Genomic DNA, 13,751 nt, shown 5'->3' on the forward strand with positions numbered 1-13,751 from the left:
GGACCACAGCCCCAGCACAGCCTGGCACTATACTAGGAGCCGATTAGTTGGTGAACCGAAAGTGTGCGTGTGTGCGCGTAAATGTTAGCACTGTGCTAGCTACCGGATAGCAACACTGATACAGGCTAGTGACTAAAATTCGCTCATTTGCCCACAAAAACGACAAAACCGCTCAAGGTCCACAAGTTCGAGACAAGTCTGACGGCCTGAGAACATGTCACATACAATATATCATTTAGAAGTTACTTCATTTTAAAAAATTAAATCGAGTTACTCACTCAGAAACAATCAGCTGTCACAACGGTGACTCAGTAGACTGCACGACTTCCGCATTCTCGCCCGATGACAAAAGCCGCAACCAATAATCGAGTAGGTAACCGAGCACTAGGAGACCAACGACGCTGCAGAATTCTCACCAACCAATGAGAATTGAGAGCAGACAAGCCAGCGGGTCAAACACGCCCACAGCGGAGCCAATCAGGTGCCACTACACTCCTGAAGCGCACCAATAGAAAATCACAGCGCGGCACCAACTGGAGGCACACAAACAACGTGCAGTACGTGAGCTCGGCACACAGACACACACCAGCTGGAACATAGCAGGGTTTTCACATTAGCGGAACACGCGAGATGTACGCTTGAGCTGATTGTTTAACTGAACTATCGATGATTTATCTTTAAAATAAGAAATCAAACGAAATAATTTATTTGTAATATAGCTATTTAAATAAATAGACTGATACTTTATTGATTACACGAGGGAACTTTTGATTACACGAGGGAACTTGTTGTATTACAGCAGCAGGATAAAGAATAAAAACAGTATAGTCTACAATAAATAAACAAAATAGTCAAACATACGTGCCACAGGCGCATAGTCAAGGCCTAATAGGGTGAGAATAATTTAAAAAAACAAAACAAAACACAGAGAATAAAAATGCAATTACGTTAAAGTAGAGTGAACAGTAAGACTGAGATTGCGCAATGCATTACTCTCTTGCTTATAGTGCAAGCATGTACACTATAAATCTAATAAATAGCTGTAAGATGTGAGTTATATTGGAATATATTTGATATCAGATATTAAATATGGTTAATTCAATAAATAGAATAATTAGAAAGTATTGATTAATTTGTAGCGTGAACAACCAACCCTTTAAATTTACACTTAAAACCTTTAATCATGCGACCAATGCAACTAGTTAGTTGCACAGTTATCCTGAAGCACCCAAGACACTACAAGCACCCTAAATATATAAATACATAAATAGATCGATAAATAAACACTACAGTATATGCTTGTTTAAAGGGATGGTTTATTTGCCACATACCTTAATGCAAAAATAAAAAAACTGAGTGAAAATCTGTTTTCAGTAAATGTATAACATGTAAATGTATGACTCTTAGCACAATGTATGGAGACAGTAATTCAAATCACATCACATCCAAGCTGGCACACACTAATCTTACAGTAAGTGCTTATTTTGTCCGGCAATATTGCTCCCTCTGGCGGTGGAAGTCAGAAACCACAGAGGGCTTTCAGAAATTCAGAATATTTTTTATCCTCACCTTTAACAACACCGCATCTTTGCTTAGTGCAGAACTCCCAGTTCAGTTCTGCACACTGTGGATGCATTATGATTGTTTTTTAGCTTTTCATCAGCCTCAGTTAAATAATACATTTTTAAAAGTTTGTTTGTTTATTTCAGTGGCAAGTGGTAAGTTTAGTTTCAAGAAAAAGATCTGTGTCTGTAATGTTTTCCCTGGCTTTGTTTATTATGTCTATGTTTCTATGACGACTGCACGACTAAGGACTGGACACTGATTAGACACAAAAATGACAGGAGAGGCACCAAAACCTGGGTCACTGCTGCCGAAGTTTCAGGAAGCGAGGAGGTGGACAGGTGGGTGTAGACCCCAAAGGACCAATCACAGTTGGTCATCAGGTCAGTACTTATCTGCTCATTTTTGGCTTGGCCCTGATTTCCAATCTTTCTCTTCTCGAGCCAAGCCCCATCTGAAATCGCAGTATGGTAAGGAGACTCGACTATAATCAAAGCCAATTATAATGAGCAGATGCTGTCAGTTGTGGGACTCTGGGCCTTCCCACAGCTGAGTAATTGTGGAGATAATGGCCTCTTCAGCAGATAAGAACCAATTAAGTCACATTAGAAATACGAGATCAGTTGACTGCAGGTTTTTGCTGACCGCGTGTTAATGAAGCTATTATGATTTTCCTCTTTTCCTTCTTCTTAGACAAGCTACACAGACAAAGGAGAGAAGGTGAGATTAATATTTTCTCTGTGGTGTCTGATGTTTTGTTATGTGTGCTACTGTGTTTTTGCGTAATAGTCACAGATGGTTAATTGGTGCAGGAAAAAATAAACCATCCCAGAATTATTTTTCAACTACCCATTATAACTGGTTACTGTGTTACTTGTCACCTGAAGAATTTGCACACATTCCAATGTCAATCTTGAGTTCTGCTTTTACTTGCTAGCCTGCAAGGGGAAGGTTTATCAGGTTCCATCATATCACCTTCTGGGTCGGCAACGCCAAACAGGTCAGTATCCAAACCCTCTACACATGACCAGAAGCTCACTGTTAGTTATTCAAATCTTTACCGTATCATCCATCTGTGAGCTGACTTTGAGCCTGTACAGACTCATATACAGGTCAGAGAGCTGGTTGCACCGAAAAAAATAAAATGTCAAATTAATTAAATAAATAAACAGAATAATCAGTAAAAACAGTTTTATTGTGGATTATTGTTCAGCATACAGGTGAGACTACACATCACACTGTGGCATGTCCTAGCTTCAGTACGTCTCGCATCGTTAGATTTCATCAGAGTAACAGTGTGGTTACTTCACAGGCAGCCTCATTCTACTGTGATAAGTTGGGCTTCGAGCCCCTGGCCTACAAGGGTTTGGAGACTGGCAGCAGAGAGGTGGTGTCACATGTCATCAGACAGAATAAGGTACGAACAGTAACGTTCACAGTGTTCAACCTGGCAGAAGATCTCACCCTCAGTGCAAAAACATAACTACTCCTCTGCTCTCCTCACAGATTATATTTGCATTTGAATCTGCTCTGAATCCTGGAAATGAAGGCAGGTTTTCTCATCAGATCACTTAAGATTATAAAAAAGGTGACATGACGGTATGATTTATATTCTGCTTTATAAATCATTTATATTCTGGCCCCCCCAGAGATGGGAGAACACTTAGTTAAACATGGAGACGGAGTTAAAGACATTGCCTTCCAAGTGGAGGACTGTGACTTCTTATTCAAGGTAAGATGACAGATTGTTTTCAGGTAAACTTTAAATCTTTCTAGCGTGAGAATAAAATAAAATTAAAAAAAAAAAACAACTTCTTGATACTGTGGGGTTAAAAAAGTCCCTGTCCCAGTTGGCTTAACTGAAGAACACAGAAATTTCGCACAACACTCTAAATTTCCGTGTTTTTCTGTGTCCCTTGAACTGTGCAACTGGTTGTGGTGCACGATTGTGGATAATTCTACACGGTAAACCAACATTAGCCATAAAGAGACAGTGATTTGTTTCATTTTTTATCTGTTAGTTTCAGTCTCTGCTTATCCAGACTAAGATAAGATAAAAACTTACATGCTTGTGCCAAAAGTTGGGAAATTCCTGACAAAAGTTGGGTAATATAGAGTAGCTGCACTGATCCACTGTTTGTCTGAGGTTCATATTAATAATACTAGGAGATAGTAAATAATTAGAGCTCCACTGTGCTCACATTAGCTCACTTCTGTGACTGAGATTTAATCCTCTTACCTCATACTATATATACTGACATGGGGTGAGGAGTGTGTTGAAATTGGGGTAAACAGGCCAGTGTTGTGACAACTCCTACTGCAGCCTTGAGGTTTAGCTGCTCCTGTGAACTCTCTTTACCTCAGACAAGGTCAGGCAAGCCATAAACTGCCGTGTGGACTATCAGGTGGCTGCAAAGATACCGAATCAATGCGCACTTAGGGTGGCTGTAGCTTAGGTGGCAGAGCAGGTCAGCCACTAATCAGAAGGTCTGTGGTTCGATCCCAGGCTGCCTCCTGGCTGCACGCCAAGTATCCTTGGGCAAGATACTAACCCCGTGTTTGCCTGCTGGTGGTGGTCAGAGGGCCCGGTGGCGCCAGTGTCCGGCAGCCTCGCCTCTGTCAGTGCGCCCCAGGGCAGCTGTGGCTACAATGTAGCTTGCCATCGCCAGTGTGTGAATGACTGAATGTAGTGTGAAGCTTTGGGGTCCTTAGGGACTAGAAAAGCGCTATACAAATGCAGGCCATTTACTTACTGCAGGGATCAACAGCCTTTGCTCTCTGAACCACCATTTTGTAGCTTCTTAGGAAGATATTTTCCCTTTGGCCACTGGAGGGCTTCCAGGAGCCACAGACACACAGTTGTTGCAAACTCCCGTTATCTTACACCCATCCTGACATCTCTCCAATGACAGACGGCCAAGGAGCGAGGAGCTGTGGTCGTCAAGGAGCCCTGGGTGGAGCAGGACAGCCATGGGAGGGTCAAGTTTGCAGTGATTCAGACGGTACATAAAGGGTGACTCACATTAGAAAGCCCTGTGTAAATACATTGAAGAAACTGAAAGCCAATAATAATGCTGTGCAAATGTTTTGTCCTCAGTATGGAGATACCACACACACACTCATCGAGTACCTAAGTCCCTACAAGGGCCTTTTCCTGCCGAGCTACAAAGAGCCTCTGTTTAGAGATCCCCTGTTAGCTAATCTGTGAGTCTCTCCCACAACACCACCTCATCTGCTACAACCTGTGTGCCTTTTTTTCCCTCTGGTGTTTTTTGTGCATACACATGGAAGAAGTAAGATGAATCTAGATTTCACCACTGTCAGTCCCTGATAACATTTTAGTACATATTTTCCCTTTTCTGTGGAATTATAGACTAAAAGATTATCATAAAATCACAACAAAACATGATTATGTGTATTTTGATCACATCTGTATATCATTAAGCAGCCTGACTGCTTATTCTTCTTTTCTTTCAAAGTCCACCAACAGGTCTGAACTTCATCGATCACATTGTGGGAAACCAGCCAGATGACCAAATGGTGCCAATTTCAGACTGGTAGGTCTCCTGTCTCCAGTGCACGTACACTCGCTGCGGGTGCAGCAGACACACAGGGCAAAAGGACAAAGTAAACAAACACCACAAGCAGTCGCTCCACCGCTGTTGCTGGAAAATGTTGGTGCATTTATTCAAAACAGCAAGCCCTCATACAAAATGACTTCTTCACAAAATTCAAAGATTGCTCCAAGAAAGAAGGAACAAGAGGAAATGTAGTTCCTTTTTAACTCCAATGATTAGTATTGCTTAGCTCGTATTCCTGAATTTCTAGGTACCAGAAATGTCTGATGTTTCACCGGTTCTGGTCAATCGATGACAAGCAGATCCACACACAGTACAGCGCGCTGAGGTCTATAGTTGTCACAAACTACGAAGAGACCATTAAGATGCCAATCAACGAACCTGCCACGGGGAAAAAGAAGTCGCAGATCCAGGTGAGGCTTTCAGAGGTTTGCTCTGTGACATGGATCCCAGCAGCCCGAGGGGTCTGATACAAAAATGTGTGTGTGTGATGTCCTGTGTTGTGTCCTCACAGGAATACGTGGACTACAACGGGGGGCCAGGTGTTCAGCACATCGCCCTCAACACATCGAACATTATTGAATCTGTGAGTCTGTGTAATTAGCAGGAAAACTCCAGGCTATTTTGAAGCTTCATGCTTGCAGGGCCTGTTTTAGATTCGTCTTTTTTTCTCCCTCTGTTCTTGTCACTAAATAGATAGTGAACCTGCGCGCCCGAGGGATGGAGTTCCTCTCAGCACCTGACACATATTACGACACCCTGAGGAAGAATCTCAAAACTGCCAAAATCAAAGTAATTGAAGACCTCGACCGTTTACAGGTGAGGACTGCTTTTGGCATGGCTGATTTTTTTTTTGTTCTTTTTTCTTTGTGTCTTTAAATCTAAAAGATCTTTTGTTTTTCTTTTTAAGGAATTAAAAATCTTAGTGGATTTTGATGACAAGGGCTACCTCCTTCAAATCTTTACCAAGCCTGTGCAGGACAGACCAACACTTTTCCTGGAGGTCATTCAGAGACATAACCACTTTGTAAGTGACCAGTTAGGCAGTCTACTGGTATAACTTGTATAAACAGAGAGTAGGGCTTTGCTATATCTAAGGCCTCTCATATCACACCTGTATTAACCCCATCAGTATGGAGGGCAAATATTTTAGTTGGGCACAACTTAACCCTGACTAATACGTATTTTTGGACCGAATTCACGGTTTACTTCAAAAAGTTTTGCTTCATTATGGCACTTTTTGGTTATTGACTTTTTGAATATTTAAAAAATAGTCCTTTAGACTATTTTTGGGACATTTTATGATGTAAATAATCTATTTTCAAAGAGTTATTGCGTGGTAATTATATCAAAAGATGGAAGTGATGTGATTATAACACATAAAACACATTTAAAACCACTGAAACCACATGTTGACAATTCTCTCTCAGGTGATGCAGTTTTTGAATGCTGCAAACTTCTGATAAAGTTTTTACTGAATAGAAATATGGCTTTTGAAGGGACCAGACCTTTGGGACAGTTGCCCACTGTGCCCAGTATGCGTAGGTAATCTAGCCTTTACTGGTGGGATTTACAGGCCTAGGGCTCTGTTTCACGCCTCTGCCACCTTCAAGAACCTGAGGAAGAACACCTGTTTACAGCTCCCACCCAGCATGAATGCTACAAGAGCAGTGTACTTGTAAAAGCTCAGTAAATCTGTCACAGATGCAGATTAAAAGGCTCACTGCTTCACAGCGAGGGGGATCTCTGGATTGGGTTGCACCCTGTGGCACTCAATTCATAACACTCGGCGCCCGTTCTGCTTGTCAGAACACGCTCATCTTGTCACTCTCCGGTGTCTACAGATGTGGATACAATGCATGAAAGTGAGAAACTGCATCTGAACCACAGCAAAGAATTTCTCAGAGGAACCACCAACACTTGATCTTTGTTTTTTGGGTTACCTGTGAAAATATTTACATGATTAATTTGCGAGCGCCCGGTGAGCGCAGCTTGCTGTCACAGAGGAGATGTTTGAACCTTGGGAGGATATTTATGTACCATTAGTGATCCAACATCAAAGCGTTAAACACCCTGAACGTTGTCTGAGAGAAGATCCCTAGAGCCATAACAAATGACACAGAAGAAGGTAGATCTTTGGGTAATTAGCCATCTGTGTGTGTCTGTTCTTTCACCAGGGCTTTGGGGCAGGAAACTTCAAGTCTCTCTTTGAGGCTATTGAGAATGACCAAGACGCCAGGGGCAACCTCACTGTGCTGACACCCAAAGGGCAGGCTGAAGCCTTCTACTGATCCGCTGACGTCTGATGCTGCCAAGCCACACTGGGACTCTTATCTACTCGGCTGTACGTTTCAGAGGCGGTCGACAACACCCACCACGACTGCAGCACGGCAAACACTTACGCAGTGTTGAATATCTGAGTGTGACAAGCTGAGAGTGTTATCAGATATGCTTTTAGCTGTCAGGAGATTGCACGGTGTTTGGCTAAATAAAGAAACAAATGTTCATGTGGGCTGGCATATGTGGTTTGTAAATAGAGGTTCAAATATTAAAGGAATAGTCTGACACTGCTATGCTTTATTGTGGAGGGTTAGCTGTGAAGACTGACATGCTCACATCTTCATGCTGAACCACAGCCAGGAGACAGTTATGTGTGTAGGTACTATGGTTGTATGACACACCACTATTACTACAGAAATTCAAAAGAAATATAATCAAACATCACCGTGATATGTACATAAATTAAAAAAAAAAAATTCTCTGTTTTGCTCCAAATAAACTTAAAGTGTGATTTAGTATAGTGAGGCAGAGAGAAATAACCAGACAACAGTACCAAAGGAACAATTGCACACATTATTTATACTATAATATGTGGGATATGAATTTTTCATTTCATATCTTCTTTGCACAAAGAGTGGAAAAGAGGCCAAAGAGCCAGCTGAGCGTGTAGTAGCATGCAATCCCTCTAAAAACTAAAAGCATTATCCAGGATTGATCATATGTCCTTCTTACACTTTAGGCTTTATGCAGATTGCTTTTCAAGGTGACACAACAGTACTACTAGCTGCAGTCTTACACGCCTCTCTGCAGCTTCTCTCCTCCTGTTACACCCCCCCCCAAACCCCATGTCCATAGAGACTGTGTCAGTTCCCAAACAGACAAAAAAACAAACTAAAAACCAGCAACAAACAACTTAAACATAAAAAAAAAAAAAGATCACAAAGAAAGAACAATACAGTATCCACATCTGAACCAAAGAGTAAAACAGTGAAATGTGGATTATTAAACATTAGGTCTCTCTCCTCCAAGTCTCTGTTAGTACATGACTTAATAATTGATCAACAAATCAATTTACTTTGCCTTACAGAAAACTGGTTGCAGCTGGATGATTATGTTAGTTTAAATGAATCAACACCCCCGACTCATTCTAACTACCAGAAATCTCGAGGCATAGGCAGAGGGGACGGTGTGGCAGCAATTTTTCACACCAGCCTATTAATCAACGAAAGACCAATACTTTTAGTTCATTTGAAAGCCTGATGCTTAGCCTTGTCCACCCCAGCTGTAAAACTCAGAAACCAGTCTTACTTGTTAACATCTATCGTTCACCTGGGCCTTACACAGAGTTTCTGTCTGATTTCTCAGACTTTTTATCTGATTTAGTGCTCAGCTCAGATAAAATAATTATTGTCATGATTTTAACACTCATGTAGATGCAAAAAAGTGACAGCCTCAACATGGCATTTAATCTGTTATTAGACTCAATTGGCTTCTCTTAAAATGTAAAATAACCCACCCACCACTTTAACCACACTCTAGATCTTTTTTTAAAATATGGCATAGAAACTGAACATTTAACAGTGTTTCCTGAAAACCCTCTCCTGTCAGATCATTTCCTGATAACATTTACATTTACGATAATGATTACACAGCAGTGGGGAGTAGACTTCATCACAGTAGATGTCTTTCTGAAAGCGCTGTAACTAAATTTAAGAATATAATCCAGCCACTGTTATCATCTTCAATGCCCTGTACCAACACAGAGCAGAGCAGCTACCTGAACGCTACTCCAACAGAGGTTGATCATCTTGTTAATAATTTTACCTCCTCACTACGTACGACTCTGGATAGATGAACCAGCAACAAGCAGGAGAACACACAGGGCTTAAATATTCACAGGTCTAATCGTAGGATGGGAGACAGGAGGGGAACAAACCTGGGAGAAATCAGGGCTGACGAGACACAGACGTAAAGCTGAGAACACTCTCATGAGACAGAAACCTTCAGAATAAAAACAGGAAGTACAACAGGTATGCACAGACACGAACTTAACACAAGACATGGCAACAGGGAAGGGAACACAAAGATGTGGGACCGGGGCCCTATTTCAGGAAGCCGGTTTAGTGCAAACTCTGAGTAAGTATACCCTGAGTTAACGAAAACTCTGGGTTTTCGGTTTCACAAAGCGAGTTTAGATTAATTCTGAGTGAGTTACTATGACGACACACTCCGTGAAGTAGAGCTGGGCGATATGAGATTTTTTCATATCACGATATGTTTTTTTTTTTTTCCATTTCAGGCGATAACGATATCTATCACGATATAAGCCAAATAACTATATTTGTAAGATTTAAATGTGCCGTTGCTCACAAGTAAAATGTGAAATAATCAGCAGCTTGTTTTTATTTAAATATTTATTTCCCATAATAAGTTCAACAGGGTAGATGTACTTAAGGAACATGAGACTTTTTCAGATAAATAAAGGCAAATATTGCAAACTACACAAAAGGCAGCCGCTAAAGCGTTTAAGTTTCAAAATAGAACAAACGAAACAGACTAAATTGTCAATTCCACTTAGAAACAAAATATTAATTCTAAAAATAAATCTTAGTTTGTTTTACAGAAGAACAGACAAAACTGACTAACTTTTGTCAATATCAAATAAACTGAGAACTAAAAGGAAATTCTCGATCTCTCCTTGTTGTATAGCTTAGCTTTTCAAACAGTTTTAACAGTTACTTTAGTCTGACAAAAGCCGAATGACGAATTAGCGCTTCCAGTCAGAGACTGAGGCTACGTCCACACGTACACGGGTATTTTTGAAAACGGAGATTTTCCGTTTTCGTTTTAAAAAATAATCCCGTCCACACATAAAGGCAGAAATGAAGGAAAACGCTGCTATGAACATGCCAAAGCAGCAGGTGGCGCTAGATTCCTAACCGTGCAGAAATGTTGGCCAATCAGAAGTCTAGAAGCCTCGGTGGGAAAAAGTAAACAAAGCTGCGGCATAGAAGCAGAACCGAGTCGTATGTGTGGACGGACAGTAACTGTGTGTATATGTAAGCATTTAAACACTGCAGAGAGTAGAATTAACAGTAACAGTATTGTAGAAATTCATTTCACCGAAACAATAACGTGGCGCACAGTGTGACGCATGCACCAGTTTATTGTATTTCCAGACTTGCTTTCGGCACAATTTACAGTGCACGCTACTCTGTTTTTTGTCAGACTTGAAATAGCCGAAATACCTTCACACTACAGAACTTCTATGGCTCTTCCGTTCGACAGTCTCTCCGGCATTGGAACCATTATCTGTTTTCTCTTCGGTCACGCTCGGTTGATTTTTCTAGTCGGCACACTCATGTCCTCCATTACCCGCTGGCTGCTTCCCAAACAAACACACTTGCGGCTTGGCACTTGTGCTGTACATAACAAGTCACGCGACGTGACGCTGTGGCTGTGATTGGTTCGGCTCTGCGCTACTTAATTTGGATTGGCTGACCTTTTTTTAATTGTATTATTATTTTTATTTTATTTTAAGAGGACAAGAGCGGTGAGGTCTATCGCGATAGCTTAATTTCTCTATCGAGTAAAAGTTATATCGCGATACATATCGTTATCGTTCTATCGCCCAGCTCTACCGTGAAGCTAACCTGCTCCCTAGCAGGTTTACTTCAACTAACCCTGACCTTCTCCGCCTCTGTGTCGGAAACCTGACTGTAGGAAGTGTCAGACATGGCGTGTCCCTTCCTTGAAGAGCCAGTAGATGTTGAAGCCCAAATTCTCCGCAGAGCTCTCCGCCAGGAGAGAGTGATTAGAGCGCGTTTGGACATTTTATCATTTCCTGATGATTTCCTGTGTGAACGTTACCGTTTTTCAGCACAATCTATAATTCATTTGAATAACATCCTCAGGCCTACTATTGCTCATGTGACACATCGTGGACATCCTCTCAGTTCTGTACATATTATTTGTATTGCACTTCGGTTTTTTGCAAACGGGAGCTTTCTGTATAATATTGGTGACGCTGAGCACGTTTCCAAGGCTACCGTCTGTCGGGCAGTCAGGAATGTTACAGTTGCACTGAAACGTCTCCTGTACTCGTTTGTGGTGTTCCCCGGTCATAGACCCACAAGATTTATCAAAGAGGGATGCCACAAAATTGCAGGTATCAGGATGAACGAAACTTAATTCATGATGTGGTGATATTTTAACTACTACTTAAATTTTACATTTATTCTCACGGTTCCCAGGCGTGATTGGCTGTATAGATGGCACTCACATTCCAATCATTGCTCCTTCAGTAAATGAAGGAGACTATGTGAACAGGAAGTCTTTCCACAGCATTAATGTACAGGTACATAGTTCCCTGTAGCATTTCAAACTAACAAATTATTTCATTATAGTAATGGATGCTAATTTGTGTTCTCTGCACTGTGAAGATCATATGTGATGCTGCCAACATTATCACAAATGTGGAAGCCACCTGCTCAGCCTCTGTGAGTGGTGGTGGTGGAGGACCCCCACCTGTTTTTCGGGCCTCTGCTTTTTTTTCTGTTGGCTATAACGGGTCACATTTGAGCATACAGAGTAAGCAAATATGTACTTGTAATGTGCTCAGATAATTTCAATAAGTGCTTACAGAGGGGAAATTAATGTAGCCTCTAACTGCAATCGATTTACATAGGACAAACAGACCAAGCACTATGGCTCATAATACAATTACACCTTACCTGTTTGGACTATATTTTTATATTTCATTTTTACTTGCTGCCAGGAACGTTTGGGGCCTGTTGGGTTGCACCTGCGCTCAAATCACATCACAAAATAAAATGTATAAAATACAAAATAAAATAATATATAATAAAATAACGTGTTTATATGGGTGGAAATCCCTAGATCAATGTTTAAATTAACACTCACGCATTGACTCTGTCGGCTATGTTTTGCCATGCATGCTCCCTTTCTTTTGCAGCTGAGGCTGTGTTACGTTTTTTCCGCAAAATTTGCATGTTATCGGCATATGCTGCCATCAGAATTTCGGCCTCAAGCGCTGTAAGATACATTGACCGCGCCTTCTTTCCCTCCGTCTCCATGGTGACTCGCTTAATCTGTGCTCCACTAATCAGGGCTTTATGTATCCTCGTGCGCGCGCTTAACTTGGGGTTAAAGCAACTCCGCGTTGACTGAACTAATTGTTATCAGCCTTTCTGAAACCGAATATTCCGAGTTGGACAGTTCGGGGTTACTCAACCCCGTGTATCGTTTTTCACTCTGAGTTTTCTAAACCGGCTTCCTGAAATAGGGCCCAGTGGTCCGTTCTTCGTACCTCGCTTACTACATCCAAGATCAAATCATCGCGCTAACTTTGAGCTCGCTATTCCGGTTCTCCGAACACACCTGTTGTTGACGATTAGTATAGCTGAATGAAGTAATGTGAGATCACTGGGTGGCTTAACAGGGGCTACGCATCGATAGTAGAAACATTGATCGGCAACCCTTTGATTGGTCGGCGAAAATGTCGAAGGAGCGCGCTTGGTATTATTCGGCAGCAGAGCAAGAACTCTTGATTGAGGGATTTCAGGAGTTTCAGAGTTTAATTAAAACGCAAGGGAACACTGCAAAGGCTGCAAAAGCAAGGAGAGAGGGCTGGCAGAAAGTTGCTGACAAATTAAACTCGTAAGTAATTTAATAATAATAATAATAATAATAATAATAATGGATTGGATTTATATAGCGCTTTTCAAGGCACCCAAAGCGCTTTACAATGCCACTATTCATTCACTCTCACATTCACACACTGGTGGAGGCAGCTATGGTTGTAGCCACAGCTGCCCTGGGGCAGACTGACAGAAGCGAGGCTGCCATATCGCGCCATCGGCCCCTCTGGCCATCACCAGCAGGCGGTAGGGTAACTGTATTATATTATATTATATTATATTACATTATATCCTCTTTCACATTAGAGCCACAACAGGACCCACTAGAACATGGGAACAAGTAAAAGTGAAATATAAGAATATTCTACAGAATGGTAATATTTATCACTTATATTGCTTTTAGTCTCTTGAAAAGAGAGCCTGAAATAATCTGTTTGTTTGTTTATAACAGCAACCAAGAAAAGGGCAGAGCAAAAAAAGACAGGTGGTGGTCCTGCACCCCCTCGTCAACAAGTTGGTTAAGTAAATAATACTCACGGGAAAATCGATATCTCTCTATGAGCACACTGTCGCGCTGAGCTAAAGGATCCTGTCTATCCCGCAATATACGCGGAATTCTGAGAACTCTCCTTATCAATCTTGCACCTTCCGCAATGGGCTGCTCGCGTAT

At 41.5% G+C, this 13,751-nt stretch overlaps 2 protein-coding genes across 3 annotated transcripts in view; one reads left to right on the forward strand and one right to left on the reverse strand.

The window, feature by feature from the left end:
* mtmr4 (myotubularin related protein 4) overlaps nt 1-11,297 on the reverse strand; it is a 53,871-nt gene extending 42,574 nt beyond the window's left edge. The window contains exon 1 of one of the 2 annotated variants that reach the window (XM_082548588.1): nt 10,670-11,297. The gene's annotated coding sequence lies outside the window, so the exon portion shown is untranslated. Of the gene's footprint in view, nt 1-278; nt 723-10,669 lie in introns of those variants that run through there. The other variant, XM_082548585.1, reaches the window with a different exon arrangement.
* On the forward strand, nt 1,923-7,648 carry hpda (4-hydroxyphenylpyruvate dioxygenase a). The gene is made up of 14 exons (XM_082548605.1): nt 1,923-2,033; nt 2,257-2,283; nt 2,501-2,563; nt 2,876-2,980; nt 3,070-3,112; nt 3,213-3,295; nt 4,476-4,565; nt 4,661-4,767; nt 5,043-5,120; nt 5,392-5,554; nt 5,656-5,727; nt 5,838-5,960; nt 6,052-6,168; nt 7,319-7,648. Exons 1-14 carry the CDS (start codon nt 2,031-2,033, stop codon nt 7,430-7,432), a joined length of 1,188 nt encoding a protein of 395 aa, XP_082404731.1. The 5' UTR covers nt 1,923-2,030; the 3' UTR covers nt 7,433-7,648.
* Nucleotides 11,298-13,751: the final 2,454 nt, after the last annotated feature.

Source organism: Aulonocara stuartgranti (genome assembly GCF_965226115.1).
Source record: "Aulonocara stuartgranti genome assembly, chromosome: 10".
Lineage (NCBI taxonomy): Eukaryota > Metazoa > Chordata > Actinopteri > Cichliformes > Cichlidae > Aulonocara > Aulonocara stuartgranti.